Source organism: Epinephelus lanceolatus, chromosome 11 (assembly GCF_041903045.1).
Source record: "Epinephelus lanceolatus isolate andai-2023 chromosome 11, ASM4190304v1, whole genome shotgun sequence".
NCBI classification, from domain to species: Eukaryota; Metazoa; Chordata; class Actinopteri; order Perciformes; family Serranidae; genus Epinephelus; species Epinephelus lanceolatus.
This window is the reverse complement of record NC_135744.1, coordinates 26,162,796-26,186,326: the sequence shown is the minus strand read 5'-3', so window position 1 is coordinate 26,186,326 and position 23,531 is coordinate 26,162,796. Positions and strand designations below refer to the sequence as shown.

The 23,531-nt window shown below is 40.5% G+C and overlaps 1 protein-coding gene across 1 annotated transcript in view; it reads right to left on the bottom strand.

Moving 5' to 3' along the window:
• Positions 1 to 566: 566 nt before the first annotated feature.
• LOC117262323 (GDNF family receptor alpha-4-like) overlaps positions 567 to 23,531 on the bottom strand; it is a 30,084-nt gene continuing 7,119 nt past the window's right edge. Inside the window, exons 2-8 of the mRNA XM_033635223.2 lie at positions 16,234 to 16,500; positions 16,057 to 16,149; positions 15,583 to 15,952; positions 11,445 to 11,554; positions 10,788 to 10,922; positions 6,644 to 6,780; positions 567 to 3,543 (exon numbers count right to left, since the gene is read on the bottom strand). Coding sequence (XP_033491114.1) covers positions 3,343 to 3,543; positions 6,644 to 6,780; positions 10,788 to 10,922; positions 11,445 to 11,554; positions 15,583 to 15,952; positions 16,057 to 16,149; positions 16,234 to 16,500 — 1,313 coding nt within the window. The 3' untranslated portion in view covers positions 567 to 3,342. The remainder of the gene's footprint in view (positions 3,544 to 6,643; positions 6,781 to 10,787; positions 10,923 to 11,444; positions 11,555 to 15,582; positions 15,953 to 16,056; positions 16,150 to 16,233; positions 16,501 to 23,531) is intronic.

Genomic DNA, 23,531 nt, shown 5'->3' with positions numbered 1-23,531 from the left:
TTGGACATAAAAAACAAAGGCTCAGTGCCCTCATGCTGTATTTTTTTTATAATTAAAGCACAGGCTGATGCCAGTTTCCATTACAGCCTTTTTTTTTTCTTCAAAGTCATTCTACTGTAGCTTGTTCCTGCCACACTGGTGTCATTTTGGATGTAGAGGCCCCAAGACCCTGTAATCACCTCCATCAGTCAGAGATAAAATATAAACATGAGCGTCCCGGCTCAGTCTGTCCGCACACAGTGGCTATGAGCAGGGAGAAACCATGGACTTATCATTTATTTACAGTTTCTAGACCATTACTTTTTTAATTAAAGCCAATTAAAGTACAAATAGTATTGAAACTGTGCATTTCGCCTTGTATTTAAAAATTAACGAAGATGATTAACTCACTAATTTGCATTGAAATTGACATTAAACTTCTCAGCAAAGCTCCCAATCCCATCAGGATGCAGCCTGTTTTCCTGTAACCACTCATAAAAAGTGTTCAGAAGCAAAAGCAAATTTTAAATTGCTAGAAGTTCATACACAGCAGTCACTTAGAAGCATAGTTTTTCTATCAGACATGGAAATTTCCAATGTGATTTTTATTCTTCTTTTACCAAATCAGCACACTGTTCTGCTATGTCACAAAATTACACAGTTATTACACATGACAGTCAGAATAATTTGGCATGTTTGCTATGTCCTTTAAAGAAAGTTAGAATGTGAAACATAGTACTGTACATGGTCTCTCAGCTGGGTTTTCAAGATACAATCTCAAAACAGTCTAATTTTGGGAATAATGACATATTTTCTTAAAGGTCCAGTGTGTAGGATTTAGTGGTATCAAATGGGGAGGTTGCGCAGGGGAACTTCTTCCATGAGCCAAGCGAGATCTATGGTGGCTGACACAGAAATGCAAAGATGTGAATGGCCCTGTCGTGTGCTAGTGTTTTTATTTTGTCTGTTCTGGGCTTCTGTAGAAACAACATGGAGGACCCACTCCGTATGGAGATATAAAGGGCTCATTCTAAGGTAGCAAAAACACTATGATTCTTATTTTCAGGAGATTACAAACTAATGAATACAAAGTTATAAGTATTCAATTTCTGCCAATAGATGCCTCTAAATCCTACACACTGGACCTTTAAAGAATTCTGATAAATGGATGGAGAATAAGCTTTTTATCACTGAAACTCCTTAACTCATCAAAATATAATACAAATACAAGCCATTTTTAATGCAAATGTTTACTTTACATAGTTTACAAATATAAACAAACCTATTGAAATGTGAAAATACATGTAAACTCACATTCAGTCATTAAGGCCAGAGCGCACTGGATGCAATTATTGACACTTGTCGCTGGATGCATTATGAATAAGCAGCATCACTGACACTGCACTGTGACACTGTGATGGGCGATGTTTCTTTAGTTTATTTATCAACACAGCTGGTTCATGTATGTGGATACTTTCAGACTTTCTATTTCTATTTCAAATATTCTCTCCCAATATGTTATTTTTCTTGAGCCCACTAAACTTACAGTCACACTTCAGAGCTTTGTTAACTGGCCTCTTCCTCTTCCACTTCTTAGCTTCCTGTAGCCAAACTCAACAAAACCTGCATGATGTCATTTTTGCCAGAGGTGTGTAACAATCACTACAGGTCTACTAACCTTACAACACCCATTCTGAGTCCTACTTTGACTCCTACAAATCAAACCCGAGTTTGAAGTAGTCATGGACCCGCATTCGCAAAAGCGTAGCTCATACGCTTCCAGTGCGTTTCTGCCTTTGTACTGTCTATTCGTATTAAGAGTTCAATCAAGTCAGTAAACCATCATGTAAACAAGTCAAGCAGTGGGGGGCAAAAAGTAATAGGGCCATACTGCCTCCTCAAGTGATACTCAAATACAAGGATGATTTTTTTATGCTATGTCTTTGGAGATTTTGCATTATGGTCTGTTGCATACATTGAAATGAATCTACAACCACGATGATTTGATGGTATACAGAAAACATGAGGCAATAGAGGACATTTCCTTGCACAGCTCAGACAGGTTATTTCTCGCAAACTCATCCTCAAATGAGTTTATCCCTCTCCAAAAAACTTCAGTATACTTCTCTTTACCTACATCCCCGCAGCTGCGTAATTTTCACAAGAAAATGAGCCATAAGAGGAAAAAAAAAAAATCATTAAGATCAGCAAAAGCTATTTCAGGCAGAGAGAATGGCTCAATGTGCTGCTCAATGATCGGAGCAGCCAGCAGGCTTTACAGCCTCCTGTGTGTCCATCCTCTTTCTCCGCATCCCGCTCTCACAACATCTAAAGCACATGATGGGCAAGGAGCACTAAAAACGAACCTCCTAAGGATGAGGAAAAAGTGAGAGGGTATGACAGCAGTAAATTGGCTATTTCCTCCCCTGAGCCTTACTCCAGACTTCCCCTGCATGCTGAGCAATTTGAATTGTGCTGTAATTGCTCATGTTGCTTTTCTCATGCTTGCCATTTCTACAATAGAATTTGATCTCATTACTTTTGCCCATGGTTGAATTCTCAGTCACTCACCCTGGTAGGAATAATACTAAGTGGCGTGTTAACAAAAGAAGCAGAGCAGAGCGACTGTTGCACTCTGCTTTTATGGCGCACAAAGAGAGAAGAAGGCATAAGATGTCTCATACATAATGTGACAGCACATTGGATCATGTCTTATCTCTTTTTAAATGCAGCAGTTCTTTAAAAAAGTTTTTTCTTCTTCAATGGTACAAAGCAGTTTAAGTATGGTGCAGTTTCTTATTAGCTTGTTGTAAAGTGGATTATCTTACTCAACCATAGTGTGAGGCAGGGAGAGGAAGAGCCAAAGGGGAGAAAAGGATGTGACATGAGTCATGAAATAGAAATCAAAAGCTGTGCTCCGGCCTGGTTGCAGTGGAGTAGACTGGGTATGTTTTTTGAGTGTGTACAGTGGATGTGGCCTTGGGCAATGTGCTTCTTGTTAAAAGAGGGGATGTACTTTGAGTGTGAAGCAGGCTCTAGATAGAGTATTTGCCCAGACAGCGTTTCTAAATTCACCCGTGCACTCATATATCTGCTCACGTTGTTCCCTGCGTTTCATAGGAGAGGACTCGTGGCTGATACTGCAGGACTACTGATATCTTTTAACTCTTGAGGAGGCAGTGATAGGAGAAACAGAAAATATTAAATAAAGTCAGGGTACTTTAAAAAATGAACCAAAAAAAAAAGAAAAAGAAATGGAGCATTTCTTCCTCGCAAATGTCCTCCGCGGCTCATTCTGAGTGCTGTGATGGATTTGAAAGTGGTAGGGAGTGTAAAATATGAGCGGAGAATGAGACGGAGGCTTCAGTAGCTCCAGCACTCCCAGTCCAGGATGAGTGTAGGCAGCAGCAGTAATGTGAACACGGGTACCGCTCGGCTAGCTGCTCCCCGTTTACTCTCTCTGGCCCCCGATTCAGTTTTAGGGTCCTTTTCAGAAAACGATGGGATGACGTTAAATTCCTCGCTTTTGTCCGCCTCCTCCTCCTCTTCCTCGCTGCCCTCCATCTGTAAAAGGGGGAAAAGAGCGATTCTTCCAATTAACAGAGGTGGTGGAGCGTGGAAGGAAGAGAAAGTCCACATCAACCCAGAATTTAAAACTACATAATGCTGCAGCCAAAACAACCAGAATGCTATTATGTTAAGAGTTTAAACAAGGCTGTGGACCAACCGACCAAAGAAGCCCATGTGTCACTTGTGATGCATTTAGCTCTTTGATAACTTGAAAGTTGGTTGTGAATTACATTGTCCCGCTGTAGCTTTTATTGTGTCCACCCTCTGTAGTGTTGACTGAGTGTTCACAAGTGATCACTGCGCTGTTCAAAACCACAGCATTATTATATTAAAAAAAAACCTTTAAAACTCTAAAAGTTCATCTATGTTGGATTTTATTTAAACTTCTGCATAATTTAAAAGTAAATTAAGGGGCTAAACTAACAGGCCTCCTGGTGCGTGAAGCAGTTTATAACAGTTAGCGATGGTAATATCAGTGAAAGTGCAGGGATACCTTACTTACATTTCTTATATACTATCACACAGGAATCTATAAAAGCAATCATGTATCAGTGTGGCTAAGGAAACAATAACCATTGTATTGGCAGAAATCCCAGACCCAGGCCTTCATCAACACCAGAATCTATTTGATGATTACTTGGCTCGAAACCAATCTGCCCACCAAAATAAGTATTTAGGGTTTGATGCTGACAGAAATACAAATACAAATACGGTGTGAAGACAGTTCGAGTGTGCATCAAACACTCCACACGAGCACTTTAAAACAGAGGGCCACGCTACACATGTACTCAAATTTGCAATTGTGGAGGGCAGAGCTGTGGGAAGAAGGAGACTACACCAGATATAAACAGGAGAATATTACACTTATCTTTTGTTTTTGACAATTGAGATTCAAACAATTCAAAAATGTTATGATCATGAGCAACAGAATAAAAGGAGCTGCATGCGACATTCAACACATATCTCTGATTTAGAGCAGGGGCGTTTCTAGGATTTGAGGACACTGGGGGCTCAGCCTGGACCTCTGTGGGGAGTCTGGGGGGCTCCTCGAACAAGCTCTATTTTGATGCTCCGTATGGAATCTGGCATCTTATTTACCCTTAACATTATTGTGATGTTAAAAATATTAGTTGTAGTACTGAACAGAATACTTTGCAACTGCTATCATTAACATTTCAAGAATTTTGAGGTATTTGTACTTGAGTGTTTCCATTTGATGCTACTTTAAACTCTTCTACATCTCAGATGGAAGTATTGTAATTTATACTGCACTACATTTATTTGTCTGCTTTAGTTACTTTGATGATGTATTACAATGATTAACCTCTTAAAGGGATAGTGCACCCAAAAATGAAAATTCACCCATTATCTACTCACCCAGGCTCAGGTGAAGTTTTAGAGTCCTCACAACACTTGCGGAGATCCAAGGGGAGAGGGGGTAGCAACACAACTCCACCTAATGGAGGCTTATGGCGCCCCTCTCCCCTTGGATCTCCACAAGTCTTGTGAGGACTCTTAAACTTCACCTGAGCCTCCATCGGCATACAGGTGAGTAGATAAGGGGTGAATTTTCATTTTTGGGTGCACTATCCCAGTTTCAACATTAAAGTAATTAAGTGTGCTTTCTCTCTTGCACACGTGATAACACAAAATGCACCACTTCAATGACAAAAAGGACCCAAAAATTGTGTTTTTGATCAGCAATATATTATTTTCAAGGGCTTTAATGCATAGTGAAACGATTATTAGATCCAGGGCCAATTATTCTTATTCTTTAAAATGTATGTATAGCTTACATATTTAGATCCGGGGCTATTAATGAAACATTTGGGGCTGAAGCCTTGGACGCCCAGGCCTAACAATGCCACTAATTTAAAGTCTGAGCCAGGACTGCCTGCACACAACTCACTTCAGTATCTATAACCAGTTTCTTCATTACAATTCTGTTATCATAGAATTACCCGCAAATTATTTCATGTGAGTCTGTTCAGCGAAAAGACTTCCACCAACTCTCCAGAAGAGAAATATAAAATGAAGCGGACAAACAAACTTGTTAACCCTAGTCAGTGTGGTCCACCACATTTTAGTAGCTCACACAGCTAATAGCATTCAACTGTAAAAATGCTAGCAGGGTTAGCTCGGTAACCCTATCTCCATGAAGGCTACCCCTGTCCTTAACTTGCAGGTCATAATGTTCCCTTGAGAGCCAACAATAAGAGTCTCTTTAAGTTCAAATTTCAGCTTAAGTTACTTGTGCAAATAAGGAAAAAATAAAGCAAAGGTTTATCAAGGTTTACAGAACTTAATCTTTGATGTTTCCTTCTTTCTTTGGTGTCAGCACTTTGATTTTGTGATCATATCATAATTCAGCAGCCTCTCAGTGTTAAAGGATTTTATAGTCCACATATCCTTCCAACTAACTGCTTTGAAATAGTCCTCCATACAGTGAAGCCTCCACTTAGAGAGTGTGGAGTAAGAGTCTACTACCTTTATTTCAAACTTTATAACTAGCACTGGCATCAAAACCAGAGGAGAACACTTGCTTTAATGGGGATATGAGTTTGAGTTTTTTCTCAAAGCTTAATAGGAACCAGCTTTATGATAGGAGACATTCAGTTTGTTGCTGACATTATGCATCATCTCAAATTCAGTGCTTCATAATAATTAGGAAACTCAAATGTGTCATCTTAAAACAAACTGTATACCTAGATGTGTAATATGCAGCCCCACCAGCAGCAGGGTGTCGGTGCTGTAAGGGATTGTGGGACGGGATGGAAGAAGGTGAAAATGCAGAATGAGGAGGATTAAAATGGTGAGAAAATGGGGAATATGGAGCAGGTGGGTGTGCATACATGAATATAAACAGTAAGGGTTGAGCCTAATTCTGCAAACACCTACGGCTAATCCTCAGCCACAATGAGAGGTAGGGGTAAAGGAGGGAGGAGGGAGCTGCTGGGCCTGACTCACTGCTACAGTCCCTGGTGATACATAGGTGTTACCACCTGATAGACAGTCAAGTATTTTAATTCAGCTTGTAGCGAGTATCTAACACAAGCATATGGTGAGACAGTGAGGAAGTAGAGAGAGTGCTTACACTGTTGAATTCAGGGAGAGTGTTAACACTGACGTGGACCCTCTCTTGGTAGACACGCGGGGAGGGCTGAGAAGCTGGCACGGGAGTGTTTTCCACAGGAGGAGGTGCGGAGATTCCCATGGAGCTGATGGCATTGCCTGAAACAGAATCAGCGGGGGTCATCTTCATTAGGTTCACATCGTTATTCATCCTTGAAGCATCACCAAAACATTACCAGTGACTTTTAAAAACATAGTGAGAGCCACATGCTCGGTAAACACCATGCATGGTTGGGCAAAATAAATTTGAATATGTTGGTTAAACCACATGGGATGGTAATATTGATCGGTCCACCACTTTGATCCAGATTTACTGGAATGAAATTTGGTACATACAACCATGTCCCTATTAGGATGAACTGTAATAACTTTGGTGATCCTCTGACTTTTCAGCTAGCGCCATCATTAGATCAAAGCTTTTATGACTAAGACATTCTCATTAGCCTTAGTAGCGCTTTTTGGTCAATACTGATAAGCAAAATTAGCAAACTAAGATGATTACCATGGTAAGCATTATACCTGCTAAACGTTAGCATGTGAGCATTGCCATAATGAGCAATGGATGTGTTAAGGAGAGCTGATACCGTGTTCAAATATTGCAACCTGTTAATTCCTATGAAAGTTGCTCACTCAGCCTGTTGAGAGCATGTGTGTCCAAAACATGTGACCATCTGAGGACAAATCTCTTCAAATCTACTGTATTTTAAAAAGCTATTACAGCAACTGGTGGGTTGCGGTCCAAAAGTGGGTCACAGGTCCATTCTGAATGGACCGCAAGTGACTCACAAAAATGTCAAGTTTTTAAAAAGCACACTCTTTTGGAGTACAGTGAATTTCCAGCACAGAGCTTTTATTCTGAAGTATTGTTTTCTGTTGTAGAGTGAGTGATTAACAGACGGCTACTTGACAGAGACAGCAAACTGCCTCGACAACATGGCCAAACACCAGTATGACGCTGACTATATTTAACTGTGTGGACCTTGATGTAATGACGAAGGAGAATTCTGGACCCCGTGGCTGGACCAGTTGGGAACCACTGCATTACAGGATGGAGCACTATACCAAATCTCATTATTACAGTAAGAAATAGAGCTGCCTTCAAGAGAACATTAAGAGTACTTAATGTAATTAACTGTATCATTGAACAGTAAACGAATGAAATGATGTAAATGATGAAATCTTGCTTGCTGATTTTCACTGGTAGTGGCTTATATTTGATAAAGAGGGTGTTTTGTGTGTGTAATGAGATTTTTGAATATATATAATGTACATAATTGTTTGTTAAACTTTGTGATTTATATGTCGGACTCCAGTTAGACTGGCAAACAACAGGGCATTAGCCGATGGAGATTCTAATAAGCTAAACTGCACCGACTCTTCTTACTTCCTGTTGTCTCCCTGCACACATGAAAGGGATGAAATAATACACTCATAGGTATACTGCTCTTTTATATATTACTGGACTGAATTTATCTGTATTGTGATGCTCAGAAAAAATTATTTAACTGTTTTACAGCAACTCCTCTTCCAATTATTGAAATGTTTTTTGGGCCAGTGTGCGTCATGTGATAACTACGTCAAATTAGCACCATTCCTTGTTAGCTTGTTAGCTGATATTAGCATTTAGCTCAAGCACTGCAAGACTCTTATACTGTTTTTCCACCAAAATTTGAGCATATATGCAGGTTTTTTATGTGCATGAAAACCTAAAAACAGGCTCCTTTCCCATTGCCAGTACACCATGCTCTGCAGTAGACGAGTATGCCTTTCTGTTTTGTTTCCTGATGTGTTCAATGTCACCCCCGCCCTAGGGCCCTAGAGCGGGGGTGACATTGGGCAGGGTGGTGCACAGCAATAGGGTTCCTGGTTTGCACCCTGGGGTGGGGGAGCTCTTCTGCACACATGTTCTCCCCGTGTCAGCATGTGTTTTCTACGGGTGATCTGGCTTCCCCCAACAATCCAAAGACATGCAGGTTAACTGGTGACTCTAAATTGTCTGTAGGTGTTAATGTGAGTGTGAATGGTTGTCTGTCTCTATGTGTCAGCCCTGTGATAGTCTGGTGGCCTGTCGGGGTGTTCCCAGCCTCTCGCCATGCAAAAACTGCCCAACTGTGCACTGTATCTTGATCAAAGCCTGTGGTGAAAATCAACTTCAAAAAATTATAGTATTAAATAAATATGAATGAAGTAGTTACCTGAAAATTAAAAGAGCAATCTATCTATCTTCCTTTGTTATTGTATCTTCAATTTGCATTACTGTACAATCACAAAAGTGCTACCCAGAACAATATTATTGGATGACTCAGAGAAATAACAAGGTGTGGGGAAATGTGAACATCTAGTGGTTGATCGTTAGTTGGTCTACACATACACACTTATTTTAATTAAATCACCCTGACTGCTCTCCCATATTCAGTGCTTCTTGAGCAGGATCTTTTGATGCTCTTTCCACCCCTGCTGGTTTGGCAGCAATTCAACAAGAAGCCACTTTATGTTTATCACATTTGGGGAAAAGACTCCACAGAACCTGGAAATGGCATTCACATTTGGCAGCCAACCAGACACAAGGGAGAATGTCTCATGCCATTTACTTATTTATAAGAAAACATTGCGGTTCAGTGGTTTGCCCTCTCAGTCATCATTTATGACCCACCTCATCTGAATTCTGCATTAATGCACATTATAAAATGCTCCGTTTGAGAAGCATCTCAAGATCAGTTTAGTTGGTACTCAGAATAGACAGCTAAAAGGTAACATTTCCTCTGACATTATATCTTCACACAGGAAGAAAGTGGCAGTTATTGTATATAAATTACTTAATGTCAAAATGAGTCTGAAGCTTGGAAACAAGAATACTGAGAATCATAATAGGTTCCAAAGTTGTAATAATAATGAGGCACTTCAGAACTGCAGCAAAACCCTCATGTATGAATGTTGATAAACATAGAATGAATGGCCATAAATAAAATAAAATAAAATAAAACAAAATAAATTAAATTAAATTAAATTAAATTAAATTATACCGTAACAAGTTGTTAGTTTGATGAAAATATTTACGTGTAATGTGTCATATATAAACATTATAATCATCATTCTTCATACACAATTATCCAATTATCTATTGGGAGATGTTGAACAAATGTGAGGTCACACCTGTGGTTTGACAATGGCAATATCTAACTTTATCACTTGAGCAATGGGGCGTCAGGAGCTCAGTAAATAGGGACCTAGGGTTGGATGGGTTGGGTTGCTGGCTCAAGTCCCCATTTGGACTGAATACAAAGTGTGGACTGGCAGCTGCATTTTCTGTAATGGCTTATCCTGTTGGGGTCGCGGTGGGGTCTGGAGCCCTTCCCAGCTGACTGGGCGAGAGACGGGGTATGCCCCGAACAGGTCGCCAATAACACTCGCTAACACATAGAGACAGATAACCATTCACACCAACGGCCAGTTTAGAGTCACCAATTAACCTGCATGTCTTTGGACTGTGGGAGGAAGTGTTTAGGCAAGTAAAGATATGTAGGTAAGATTTAAGGTTACACATGTTAGGTTTAGGAAAACACACATGGTGATGACATACCTTTGAATAACTTAATACATCTGGTTTCACACGTGACACTAACAGCAGTCTCCTGGGGGAAAATCCTGTTTGTTTGACCCATCTACCACCCCAACCTCGTTTCTTACGCAGAATTTCACTCTTTAAACTACTTCTTTCTTTACTTTCATCAGCACATTGGTCATGTAGTTGCAGCCTTCATGGTCACGTGGGTTAGATTTGAATTCTGGTGCATTACTTTTTGTAGCTGTATGTACGAACAGTGCATGAAAACAGCCTGATTTGGGCTCACTGCACATCATAAACTACAGGATGAAAAACTTTATAAGCACAACACTAAATGCACCATAATTTTTGTTGTTGTTAAGCTGCATATCTATGTACATGGTCCCATACAGCCTCTATCTTGGGAGCTGCACATGATTCATGCAGGAAACCCACAGAGCTTTAACTCCATTGGTGCTGAAACCGTTAGCTCACTATGGTAATGCAGCCCTGCAGGATATATTGTACTGCATGCTGTAACCTTATATGACATTTTACTCACGCAGACATATATTGTTGCTGAACAAGTGCAGGATGCGCTGACAGCCCTGCCATTCGTTCCCGCTGCCGTCACATGTGCACCACTGGGACACTTCTGTGCTGCTGTTGCTCACATAGTTGGGAGTCATGATGGTGCCTGGGTGTAGGAAGAGGACAACAGCCATATTACAAGCGCAACTTAATCTTTTAAAGAAATATTTCCCTGAGGCAGAAGATTTTCATTTTCAGCACACACCTCTACGGAAGGTACGACGCAGTCTAACAACAATATTGGTGCCCCAGGGAGCCAATGTCACCAGTTTTCCAGCTCTCGATATTGATAATTGCGGGTACACAAAATTACTTTTTGAAAAATACAGTGTGGGAAACAGACGGAAATAATATTACCCGGATCATTTTATAGAGCTGTTGGAAATGCAATTTTTAAATCAAGTTTTTGAAAGTGATGCTGACTGGATCGCCGGGACAGCAGCTTTGCGGTCGACCATTTATAAGCCCTTGTAAAGCTACTGTGAAATTGAACATCACATAAGCCAAATATCACTGTCAGACACCTACTGATGATTTTAAATAACAAGTCCTCGCAGCTTCTGTCTATTTTTGTTTTCCAAACAATTCCCTCTTTTGGCCTCTTTAATTTCTTTTTCCTCCCTCTCACCTATGAGTCCAGCGTAAGCCTTCAGGCACATGGCTCTGCTGTCTCGCATACAGCCAGAGGCAGACTGAGGGGAGGGCTGGCAGTTGTGTTGGAAATCAGCGAACCGGGATCTGAAATGCACACACACACATACACACATAGAGAAATGAAAACAGTTTTTTATCCGTCAGCACAGAAAAACAGGGTGTGCATTTTAAAGTGTTTTGACAATTTCATTTTGGGATTCGGGGTTGAGCTAACAGAAACAACACAAACAACACTGTGTAAGAGCACAAAACACAAAACAGAGAATTAGATTGCTGCAAACTCGTATTAAAACCAAATGTTGCATCACAACCATGTGTTGATTTAATAAAAGCTTTCAACAGAAATTACTTCTTCTTGTGAACCTAATCAAAAACATGATTCTATGATTTAAAAAATACAGAAATGTAAATCAAATGATGTATAGTCAAACATACAGTAGTTTATTTGTTTCCAATCATTGGTATTGAGGGAGAGGATAATATTATCAGTGCTGACAGTGAGACTTCTTGCTTTAAAACTATTACTTTACAGAGGGGGGATTTTGTGTGACCTTCTCAGTTTCAAATAAGTAATTTTTCTCTTATCGTTTATAACCTCTGTAACATTTACACAGACTAAAATTAGCCTCACCTAAGCCATTATAATCATACTGATGAGCAGGGACGTCACCACTAAATGCAAACTGCTCTGAGCCATCCATCTCTCTTTTCTGTCTGCAAAACATTAATCCATCTTCAGGTGCTGTGGGCCCAATATTCTACTGCCATCAGAGAGGAAAGGATCAATTCAAAATAATTTCTGACTTTAACCAAGTAAATGGCTGAATTGATGTAAGTCATAGTGGGCAAATACATGACTCTGTTATTTTCAGGATATCTTGGATCAGACAGGTCTCACTCCCTCCAACATTTGTAGCCAATGTAACTAAGTACCTAGAGTGTTATAGTTTGACATATAGGGCCACGGACCAAGTGTTGGTATTTGATGAGTTAGGAGTGACAGTGTGTTGGTTGGATTGTATCATGGTGCTTACATGGCTGCTTACCAAAGGCAAAAGAAACTCTTTTTAGAGGCCCAAGCTGTTGGATGTGTTTACCTCCTCATAAACATTTGCAAAAGTGATTTTCTTTCCTGCATTTATGTGTCATGGCATGTTACTGCTCCCAAATGTTTAAATGTGGAATATTGTGAAACCAGGATACATTATATAGCTTGTAAGCACGACAGTGTGTCCCGTTGCTGGCACACTAATGTACATACAGTACAGGCCAAAAGTTTGGACACACCTTCTCATTCAATGCGTTTTCTTTATTTTCATGACTATTTACATTGTAGATTCTCACTGAAGGCATCAAAACTATGAATGAACACATGTGGAGTTATGTACTTAACAAAAAAAGGTGAAATAACTGAAAACATGTTTTATATTCTAGTTTCTTCAAAATAGCCACCCTTTGCTCTGATTACTGCTTTGCACACTCCTCATGAAAGCATTCTCTCAATGAGCTTCAAGAGGTAGTCACCTGAAATGGTTTCCACTTCACAGGTGTGCCTTATCAGGGTTAATTAGTGGAATTTCTTGCTTTATCAATGGGGTTGGGACCATCAGTTGTGTTGTGCAGAAGTCAGGTTAATACACAGCCGACAGCCCTATTGGACAACTGTTAAAATTCATATTATGGCAAGAACCAATCAGCTAACTAAAGAAAAACGAGTGGCCATCATTACTTTAAGAAATGAAGGTCAGTCAGTCCGGAAAATTGCAAAAACTTTAAATGTGTCCCCGAGTGGAGTCGCAAAAACCATCAAGCGCTACAACGAAACTGGCACACATGAGGACCGACCCAGGAAAGGAAGACCAAGAGTCACCTCTGCTTCTGAGGATAAGTTCATCCGAGTCACCAGCCTCAGAAATCGCAAGTTAACAGCAGCTCAGATCAGAGACCAGATGAATGCCACACAGAGTTCTAGCAGCAGACCCATCTCTAGAACAACTGTTAAGAGGAGACTGCGCCAATCAGGCCTTCATGGTCAAATAGCTGCTAGGAAACCACTGCTAAGGAGAGGCAACAAGCAGAAGAGATTTGTTTGGGCCAAGAAACACAAGGAATGGACATTAGACCAGTGGAAATCTGTGCTTTGGTCTGATGAGTCCAAATTTGAGATCTTTGGTTCCAACCGCCGTGTCTTTGTGAGACGCAGAAAAGGTGAACGGATGGATTCCACATGCCTGGTTCCCACTGTGAAGCATGGAGGAGGAGGTGTGATGGTGTGGGGGTGTTTTGCTGGTGACACTGTTGGGGATTTATTCAAAATTGAAGGCACACTGAACCAGCATGGCTACCACAGCATCCTGCAGCGACATGCCATCCCATCCGGTTTGTGTTTAGTTGGACGATCATTTATTTTTCAACAGGACAATGACCCCAAACACACCTCCAGGCTGTGTAAGGGCTATTTGACCAAGAAGGAGAGTGATGGAGTGCTGCGGCAGATGACCTGGCCTCCACAGTCACCGGACCTGAACCCAATCGAGATGGTTTGGGGTGAGCTGGACCGCAGAGTGAAGGCAAAGGGGCCAACAAGTGCTAAACACCTCTGGGAACTCCTTCAAGACTGTTGGAAAACCATTTCAGGTGACTACCTCTTGAAGCTCATTGAGAGAATGCCAAGAGTGTGCAAAGCAGTAATCAGAGCAAAGGGTGGCTATTTTGAAGAAACTAGAATATAAAACATGTTTTCAGTTATTTCACCTTTTTTTGTTAAGTACATAACTCCACATGTGTTCATTCATAGTTTTGATGCCTTCAGTGAGAATCTACAATGTAAATAGTCATGAAAATAAAGAAAACGCATTGAATGAGAAGGTGTGTCCAAACTTTTGGCCTGTACTGTACATGTGCCAGTGTAACCTGTAACCTGTAGAGTACAGGATTAGAGCTGAGACATGAGGCGATGAATCAGTTCAGCACTCTATTGATAACTGATGAAGTAATGCTGCAGTCCAAATTTCATACTTTTTCTTTTTACTTTCAGTAGGTACTGCAGCTGCACTTACGAAGTACATATTGTTACACATAGTACGTACACAATTAGGATATACTACTTCATCATTACATTGTGTCTTGAACTTTGACCCACTTGCTTATATATTTGTTGCAGTCTGTAGCGCAAAATTTGAAGTAAAATGAAAAAGTATGTGATTCAGAATACAGCAAAGTCCTTTTTCAAACAAATATTTGATGGTTCCAGTTTTTTAAATGTGGCAATTTCCTGTTTTTCCTTGTCTTATATTACATTAAACTGAAAATCTGTTGATTTGGGACTGTTTGTCAGATAACAAAAACTATTTTAAAGGCCCAGACACACCAAACCGACATCAAGGAACTAGCGGCAATGAAAGCTGACTGTTGTGATGCCTCTAAGCATGCCGCAAAGACTATAGCAAACGGCTGGAGGAAATGACTCTACATACCAGCAGATGGTGGTAGGAAAACCAGAAGACTGTCATGACCACTTGACCTCAGTCATTTGTTCGCTTTGCTCACTTTTGTTTCTCTTCTTGTGAGCTGAGCTAATCTGCCAGTCAGAGTGATTTAATTCACCAATGGACTCCACTGATTCATCAGACAAGGTCTAACAAGGGCCAATGTTGCGGAGCAACAGATGCTCACCAACAGCCCAACATAGACTGATGGCCAACTCTTGCCTTGTCTGGTGTCTCAGGGTCTTTAAACGTCACTTTGGGCTCAAGGAAATGGTGATAGACATATTTCACTATTTTCTGATACAATTTTTTTGAGGAAACAATCAGCAGGTTAATCGATGATGAAAACAATCATTAGCTAAGTCATCCCTACATATAAATAATATAGGGACCTGCTCATCAACACACGGCTCAATAGCACAACTAGTGGTCAAAAACTCAACGTTGTGCCATTTTGGTGACTGTGTTGAAAAGGGACACACTAGTACTGATACTTTATACACTGGTGCTTCATATTTATATTTTTTTGTGAAATATTCATTTCTGTTCTGTGTTGTTCCGTGCTGAAACTCTTATTGAGGGCACTGAATGTACCGTACTATTACACCCAAACACCCATCTTACCTACACAGCTCGTCTCTGGAGCAGTAGTTCTGCAGGCTGAGGCAGTTGGGTTTGCCCACTCTTTCCTCCCCTCTCCCATTCTCCTCATAGGAACACGACGGGACGATGGTTTTCCTCCGGCGCTCCCCACACAGAGTGTCAGAGCAGGGACAGAAGAGCAGAGCGAAGCTGTACTCCTCTGGCACGCGCTCCAGGAAGCGCCGCAGGGCTTTGTGGCATTTCTGGCGGTTACAGCTGTTGTCAGAGACTGTTGCTCGCTTGGTGCAGGCTACAACATATTCTGACCTCAGGGAGCCACATTTCTCATACAGGCCACAGTCCTGTGCTGCCTTCAGACACTGGTTTTGGCCGTCCATAGAAAGAGAGGACGCTGAAGGTCATCGGGAAGAAAACAGTGATGTGTATCAGGAAATAAAAATCATGACATACAGCAATTTGTGCCAAACTTTGATTCATTTGTGATAAAAGCTGTACCTGACATGATGGAGGCCATACGTGACATCTCAATGTTTCTCACCAGATTCAACTCCAGCTCTTCATACGGAGACACTTCATACTCATCATATGCTGAAACAACAGTAAATAGCATTGTCACATGGTTTTCAAATTCAAACAGTGTCACAACACACAAATGCCACTGCTTTAACCCACCAGCAAATCTCACAGTCCAGTAGACCCTGAGGCAGTGCTCCTCTCTGCGAGAGCCACGCTGACACTTGCAAACTTGAAGGGGGTGGTAATGTTGCAAAGAATTCTGCGCCTCCAGGCACTCCAAGCGGGCATCCGAGCCAAGGGGCGACACGGCCTCCTCAGCCGCGCAGTACTCCAGCAGTCGATAGAGCACCATGCAGGACTGCTCTTGGATGCAGCCCTGCTCCGCCACCAGACAGTCTAAGGATGCAGATACTGGCACACTACCTGGAGGAGAGGTTTATATTGTCAGTTCAGTGCTAGTTGCTGATATAACAACCAATATGTGCATGTATTGTGTAAAGCTGCTGAATTTATGGTCCATTCATGTACTGTTAGTCCTTGAGCTAAATAGGTTGTAATTAAGACAACAGAGCAAGGTGAGTGCACTCCATAGACCCTCCACTGCACTACAGGTTACTATAATATCCAACAAGGAGGATTAAATTGAAAGCTCACAAGTGTAATAGAAAAGCATCGTGGGCGAAACCTCAGTGTTCCTCATAGAAACACAGTCTCTTGGATAATTTAACAAGGCTATAGGATTATGTTATGGTTGTAATTATATCATAATTGTTTCTTCATTTTCCCGTCGGGACTCCTAATGTTTTTATGTAAACAGTCTTATAGTGCACCTTTGGCTTTTCATTAATGCACCATATCTTTTCAGCACAGTGTCTTACTGTTTGCATTGATGAGAGTTTAGGTCCAGCCAAGCTTTTGGAAATGCTCTAGCTGCCACTCACTTCACATTGTGGTACTGTGAGTTAGCCTCATACTTTCTTATCACACACCACAATGCTCCTGGATCAGGGAGCGCAACGCATGCAATCATAAATTTAGAGAAGTTTTGTGAATCTATGGTGTCCTGTCAAGTTTCAAACCTGCTCTTCTTATCCGCCTCCCTGCTCTGCAATCCGTCAGCTCTGTTAAACTGTTGTTGAATTTGCTGCAACAAACAACAGTCCAGATGCCAGAATATCATGCTGGTATAGTACGTTTCTGAAAACTAGGGATATGTACATGTTTCATATATATCAAATCCACATTTCTAAAGTGAGGTAGTTCAGATTACATGTATATGAGCTGAGTTGCAGCCATTCAGTCTGTCTCTTTATTATATTCTTTGTGTTTTTATAATGTTTGCTTACTATATTGCTCTTTGTTTTGTACAATGTACTTATTTTACATGCCTATATATTGCTTTGTACTTTTTCTACTGATGCTTCCTGTTTGCATTGTTCCTCTGCGGCTGTAATGTTGCAAATTTCCCCACTGTGGGATGAATAAAGGATTATCTTATCACTTTCTCATAAGGAAGAGGAGGGTATGGGAGCCATCCATGGTGTAAAATGTGTGTAGGTTGCTAATTTTTCCCGTAGGGGTCATTGCATTTTCATGGGTGTCTGCCAACATAGGTAGGACCCATTCATTGAGGGACAGGTGTTGCTAGATGGGGGAGCACATGTAGTTTTTTGACCACAACGCTGGTTACATCAAGTGAGGTGTACACTGCTGAATGCAATGGTGAAAGTTTTGGACACAGATTCATGGATGTTTCAAGGGTTTCATTGAAGACTACAGCAGTGATAAATAAATTATGCATCAAAGAAGAAGTGGACTCTTTGTTTTCACCTGATGAGCAGTGGTAGGTTTGGTCAGGAAAGCATGTTAATTAGTTAGTAGCCTGTCTGTGCAGACTCTCAGTGGCTTTAAATTTAGGCTTAGCTGCTATAGAGGGGATTGTGGAGGCTGTGACACTTAAGCGAGGCGGCTACTTAGCAGCAGACCACTTTTTGAGACCAATAAGCAACCAAACTATGTATTTTTTATTGAGATGTCAGCACAATTTCACCCATGCTTGTGGCAACACAATTTGTTTTCCTAACCCAAATCAGCCATCAGCCTCAGAGTCAGCAGCCACTACCACCACCATTGTCTGGAGTCCATGGGGGGATTTATCCTGCTGCTGCTCAGAGGTCACTTGATCACAAAATGTCTTCTTCTGGTGTCCAAGTGCCAAAAACTTCAGTTAAATCTAATCAGCACAAATTATCTGTTAATCTGTATGCTCATATTCTGTATCAAATTTTATCCATACTTCATTCTTCTGTCTCTTGTGATTGAAATGTAAAATGTACAAATAAACATATCTGTAATTTGGAGAATTGTTCAATGCCAACCATTATTCTGAGGAATGGGACTCAAAAAGGCACTCAAGTTCTGAGTTCTAAACTTTTTTTGGTCATTAACATTTGGTCATAATGTGCGCTTCACCAAATGTAAAGCAATTTTAATAACAGAGTGTTGGTATATTAAATTTAGAAAAATCACAATGCCTTTTAAAATTTGTATTTACTTGTTGAATCAAGTTTCTTGGCAGTTGTTGTGTCTCCATCTGTGATTTATGACCTGCATTTTTTGCATACTGCAATTTGTTTTTTGTTGACCCCCTTGTAGTTTTTGTCCACAATTGAAATTATCTTTGGTGTAATTTTTTTCCAACCAGTGTTCCACAGCATAATGTTAGGCAAGTTCTTCATGGTATTCTCTTGCAACTTAATTGGATGCTGCTGACTGATTAAAAAAATGGATCTGGGGAATTAAGTGTCAACTTGCTGGGAATAAATAGTTGACTCAGGCAATGGAGGGAAATAAATTGATTCGAGGCACACTTTTTAAATAACGTACTTTTTAATCTCTGAGCTTGGGGGGAAGGTATAAAGCATTTTCCAAAAGCCTCAAGTCCAAATGAAGTCACAAGTCATTGGTGTTTAAGTCCAAGTGGAGTTGCAAATCATTTTTGATTTTATCAGGTCAAATCTGAAGCCATCAAATTTGTGACTCCAGTCCAAGTTATTTGAGTCGACATCTCTGGCAGTTGGGTTGCAAGCAAGCTAAAGAATTTGGCAATATTTCGTCTGGCCTGTTTAAACCTCTTTTCATCCAAGATTTCAGGGTTAGCTGCTGAACAGCACTGTATTTAAAAGCAAGTCAAAAAATATAACCTTAGAGATGGCTTTACCGGTATGTTATTAATAATGACTTTATTTTATTTATTTATTTTAAAAAGATGTGGTTCAAAAGCCAACTCGTCTCAGCTGCTTCTTCAATCTTCCTGTAAGTACTTGAACCACCAACAAAGACATATTTTAAAATAATTTGACTAAAAAATAAAGGTCACATGATGTTCACCTTCCTCAAATAAGTGTACGGTTCATTTATTCTCACCATAGTGCTATAAATCCAAATTAATAGCTATCTGTCTGAAAGTAGCAAAAATGCATTCATCAGTCTAAAAACCTGTTAGCAGCAGGGTCAAATATGCACAATGCATTAAGCCAAAATATGTAAAAACACTGGTTTGGTGCTTGGGCATGTTACATGTGACAAACTATCTTCAGAGACATGTACTCATGGATGTTTTGTACAAAAGCACCGCTGCTGTTATTGTAAAAGGACACATGAACAGCTGGGGGCCAACCCTTCTGCAGCAGGGAGCCGCTTCACTTGGAACAAGCTTTTCACCATTGTCAGACACTGTCTCCGCATATCTAATGCTGAAGACTAAACCACGTTATTCGGCACCTTTTTTAAACCAGCTGATACTTTTATTTCCATCTGGATATCACAGTCAGACAGTGACTCAAATCAAATGTCCACTATAAGGATGTTTCCACCCAGAAGACCTACAAAATGTGCTGCTTGAAAATAATGTAGAATCCATCAGCCATGTATGTATTTAAAAGGATTCATCACACAAGGGTTGTTGAGTACAATGTGTTGCATATCACCAACCACATTTCCTCTAAAATGAATACATTATTCAGTAGAAAAACAGCCATGTTGGTGCACAGTGATTAAGCATTAAGAGTGTTTTTGATTGGCAGTGTTCTGTCTAGAATGACTGAAAGTGAAAAACTACAAATCATTTCATAATACTGATTGTTGCTCCATGAGAAACACAATGCAGCCTGAGGGCGAAGAGAGAGAGGAAAAGAAAGCCTCTTCATAAAAATGCGTTCTGATGGAGCATTTCAGGAAATTAATTTTCTCAAATGTGACACATAATTGTCCCCACAAATTACACTTTATACACAGCGATTTCAGAGAAGGAAAATAGCTGGGGTAGGCAATATGCACACACTTTTTCCGCTTTATCTCGCTAATTCGCTATATCCTGTCATTTTTTAAGTGCACAAAAGGGATAGACTGGCAGACATTTAAGAATATGTTGTGCAAATGGAAATAAATGGAGGAAATGTTCATGTTTGAACTTATCTGTACCTATTGTATCCTCCAACACGTGGATTTATGCTTCAGTACATTAACATATACATCACAGGCGCACACACACAGCATTGTGTTAGATCGGTCACACACTTCGATTAAGCTCCTGCTGACTGGCGGCACAAAGCGTGGCTACAATCCAATTCTGGTGCTGCATGTTTTGCAATCTCAAGCGCCACATGAGGTCCATGTCTCACTTTGGCATGAGACATATCATAAACAGAGGCTCCGCTTCATCGCCGCTGCAGGAAACCTGCCAAGGCTACTGCAGTGACTCCACAGGGAGAGGTGGGGCAGAAAAAACACAAGGTGCACACAGGGCAATGAGTCATACTCACAGTCACACATCCTCAAGGTATATGCAAAGGTGATGATTAACCACCTATCTATGTATCATGGCACCTTGATAATTATATGAAAGTATTAAATTTTGCCATGTTTAGCTGCAATTTAAACAAGCTTCATGTAATCTCCTGTTTGAGCAGTGAATAGCTTATTCATTATTCCTTCTCAGTGTTTGCTCCCTCTGGCTTACCATTGATAAAGAGAGACTATCAGCAATTTTAGTTTCCAAGAGCACGCGCGCACACACACACACACACACACACACACACGCACTGATAACAAAAACCTTTAAAAAGTACAGAGCAGCTCTGTTAAATCTTGTCTGGTTGACAGGTCATAATTATTGGAATAACTTGAACACTATTCAACGCCATGATGATAAAGAAGCCGTGTGCTCACATTATGCTGTTTGAGATGCAACAAATTGGTGAAGTAAAAGTCTGGGTATAGGGAATTGTCGTTTCCGAACAAGAGTGTGTGTTTTCAAGAAACAACGGAAGAGAAGAGCGAGATGAATTACTGTGGTGTGTGAGCCATAATACACCCTATTGATTTCTCACTGGGGTGATTAATAGAATTTGTGAGGCAAAGCTGATGAAGGTTAAAGCTACAAACGACAAACCGTGCACACACACACAGACATTCACGGGGAGTGAACTGGTTTTGGTGAAAATTTCTCTTCCGTCCTTTCAAACGCGTGGGATGGGTGGCAGAGCATCCAGATTGTTGGGCAGTAATTTGACTTGAGAGGAGAGCGTGGCGGGAGAGTGCAACTCTGATGTGAAATGTGTTCACAGGGATCGTGACAGAAGGGACATCTTGGAGGGAGGTCGTAGGCTCAAGGAGGAAACGGCAGCGAGGCGACAAGATGGAGCAAAAGTGAGAGTGGGGAAACATGGCCAGTGACTGCCACCACTTGTTACCACTTGCACTCCATCATCAAGTCAGTGAAACCAGTGGATTCCTGAATGGACTGCACATACATAACTGTGCTTACATGCACATTCATGTTGCACATAAAGGCAGACTGTGGTCATAGGTGGAATATGGTGACAGCTTTGTACCTCTAAATTATTCATTCAAAATGCAGCTGAAGTGATAAGTAAAAAAAAAAAAAAAAAAACATTGAATAGACAGAAAATTAGGCAGCTTTTTGGATAATTCAATAGCCAAAATCCAATTGTTCCAACCTCTCTTTGAGATTCAGGTCAGACTTTGAGCCTTGTCTCCACAAAGCAGTTTGGTTCAGTTCATTCTGTTTGTTACACATTAAAATGCTAATTTTTTTATTCCCATTGTCAAAAGTTGTGGATGTTACCAATAGAATCTTTCAATACGGTCACCTTTTTTTGAAATACCTTGCACACTGATCTCATACTAAAAGATGGAGCTAGAAGCACTGCAGTCTGATGATTGGTCAATAGAGAATCGACACGCTTGCTCTGAGTACAGTGGACCATAACCACTGTTCCTATAGCGGCAAGTTTACGTACATTAGTCAACTACAACTATAAAATGAAAGGTTGTTTTGATGCCTTTTCATCTTTACTAGTTAACAGTTATCAGCTGTGGACTGAGAAAAGATAATTTAATTCACTCTGCCCCTAAAAAGCTATCACCAGCAGTTACCAGCAACTTTAAAGGTGGAATATTTTCTTGCATGTAACTCAATGCATCAGTTGACACACCTCAAATGTCAGTACGATAACTCTGATTATTCCATGTCTTTTAATTGGCTCTCTTGCATTACATACACTTTAGTGATGATTGGATCTTCAAGGTCTTAAAAAAATGTGTATGAATTTCAACCTGTTTATACAAACTGTAAATATTCTGTTTCCTCACTTGGAGTAAAGAAAGCAATGGAGCACTGTTCCTGTGCGCTACACCCTGCTCTGCTCTAAACACTCCAACCTGTTCTTTTTTGTTCTGAAAATGTTGTGCAACCCTGTTCTTTGGACCATCAGCAAGGTGCAGATGTTCCACTGCATTGCAACACATTCTCACTCCAACCTCATCATGTATTGATGTTTGGTCATGGACTTTCCACGTCCAGATATGACGTGCAAGGTACCCTGGGTGCGTTGTTGTTGTTGTTGTTGTTAACGTTCTGGAACACCCTGTCAAGTTCTGCCCGTTACATGCATTGTCTTCTTTACATACATACATTCACCTTTACATACATACAGTCTCATTAAAATAAACACACTATGTCAGTACAACAACGTGGATTGATATTTTTTGGCTTAAGAATCTTACAAGACGTGAACGCCGCTCTCCTGGGTGAAAGTCAGTGTTTGTTTAGGTGTCCATTACATACTGTACCTAAAGTATTTGGTGGAAACGCCGCTTTTGTAAAACAAAACAAGCAGTTTGTGGGACTTTGTCACAGGCACTTTGCACTACAGTGTTTTCTGACATTTTATAGACCCAGCAATTAATCAATTAACCAAGAAAATAATGTGCATATAATGGATAATGGAAATAACTGTTAGTTGCAGCCCTATATTAATCTGTATTTTCATAGCTGCAATAAGAAACTTTGAACTTATTGAACTATTTTGGGTTCATTAGTGGTAAATAATTCTGAGGATGTTTGCACACTAGAACTGACCTTTAACCAG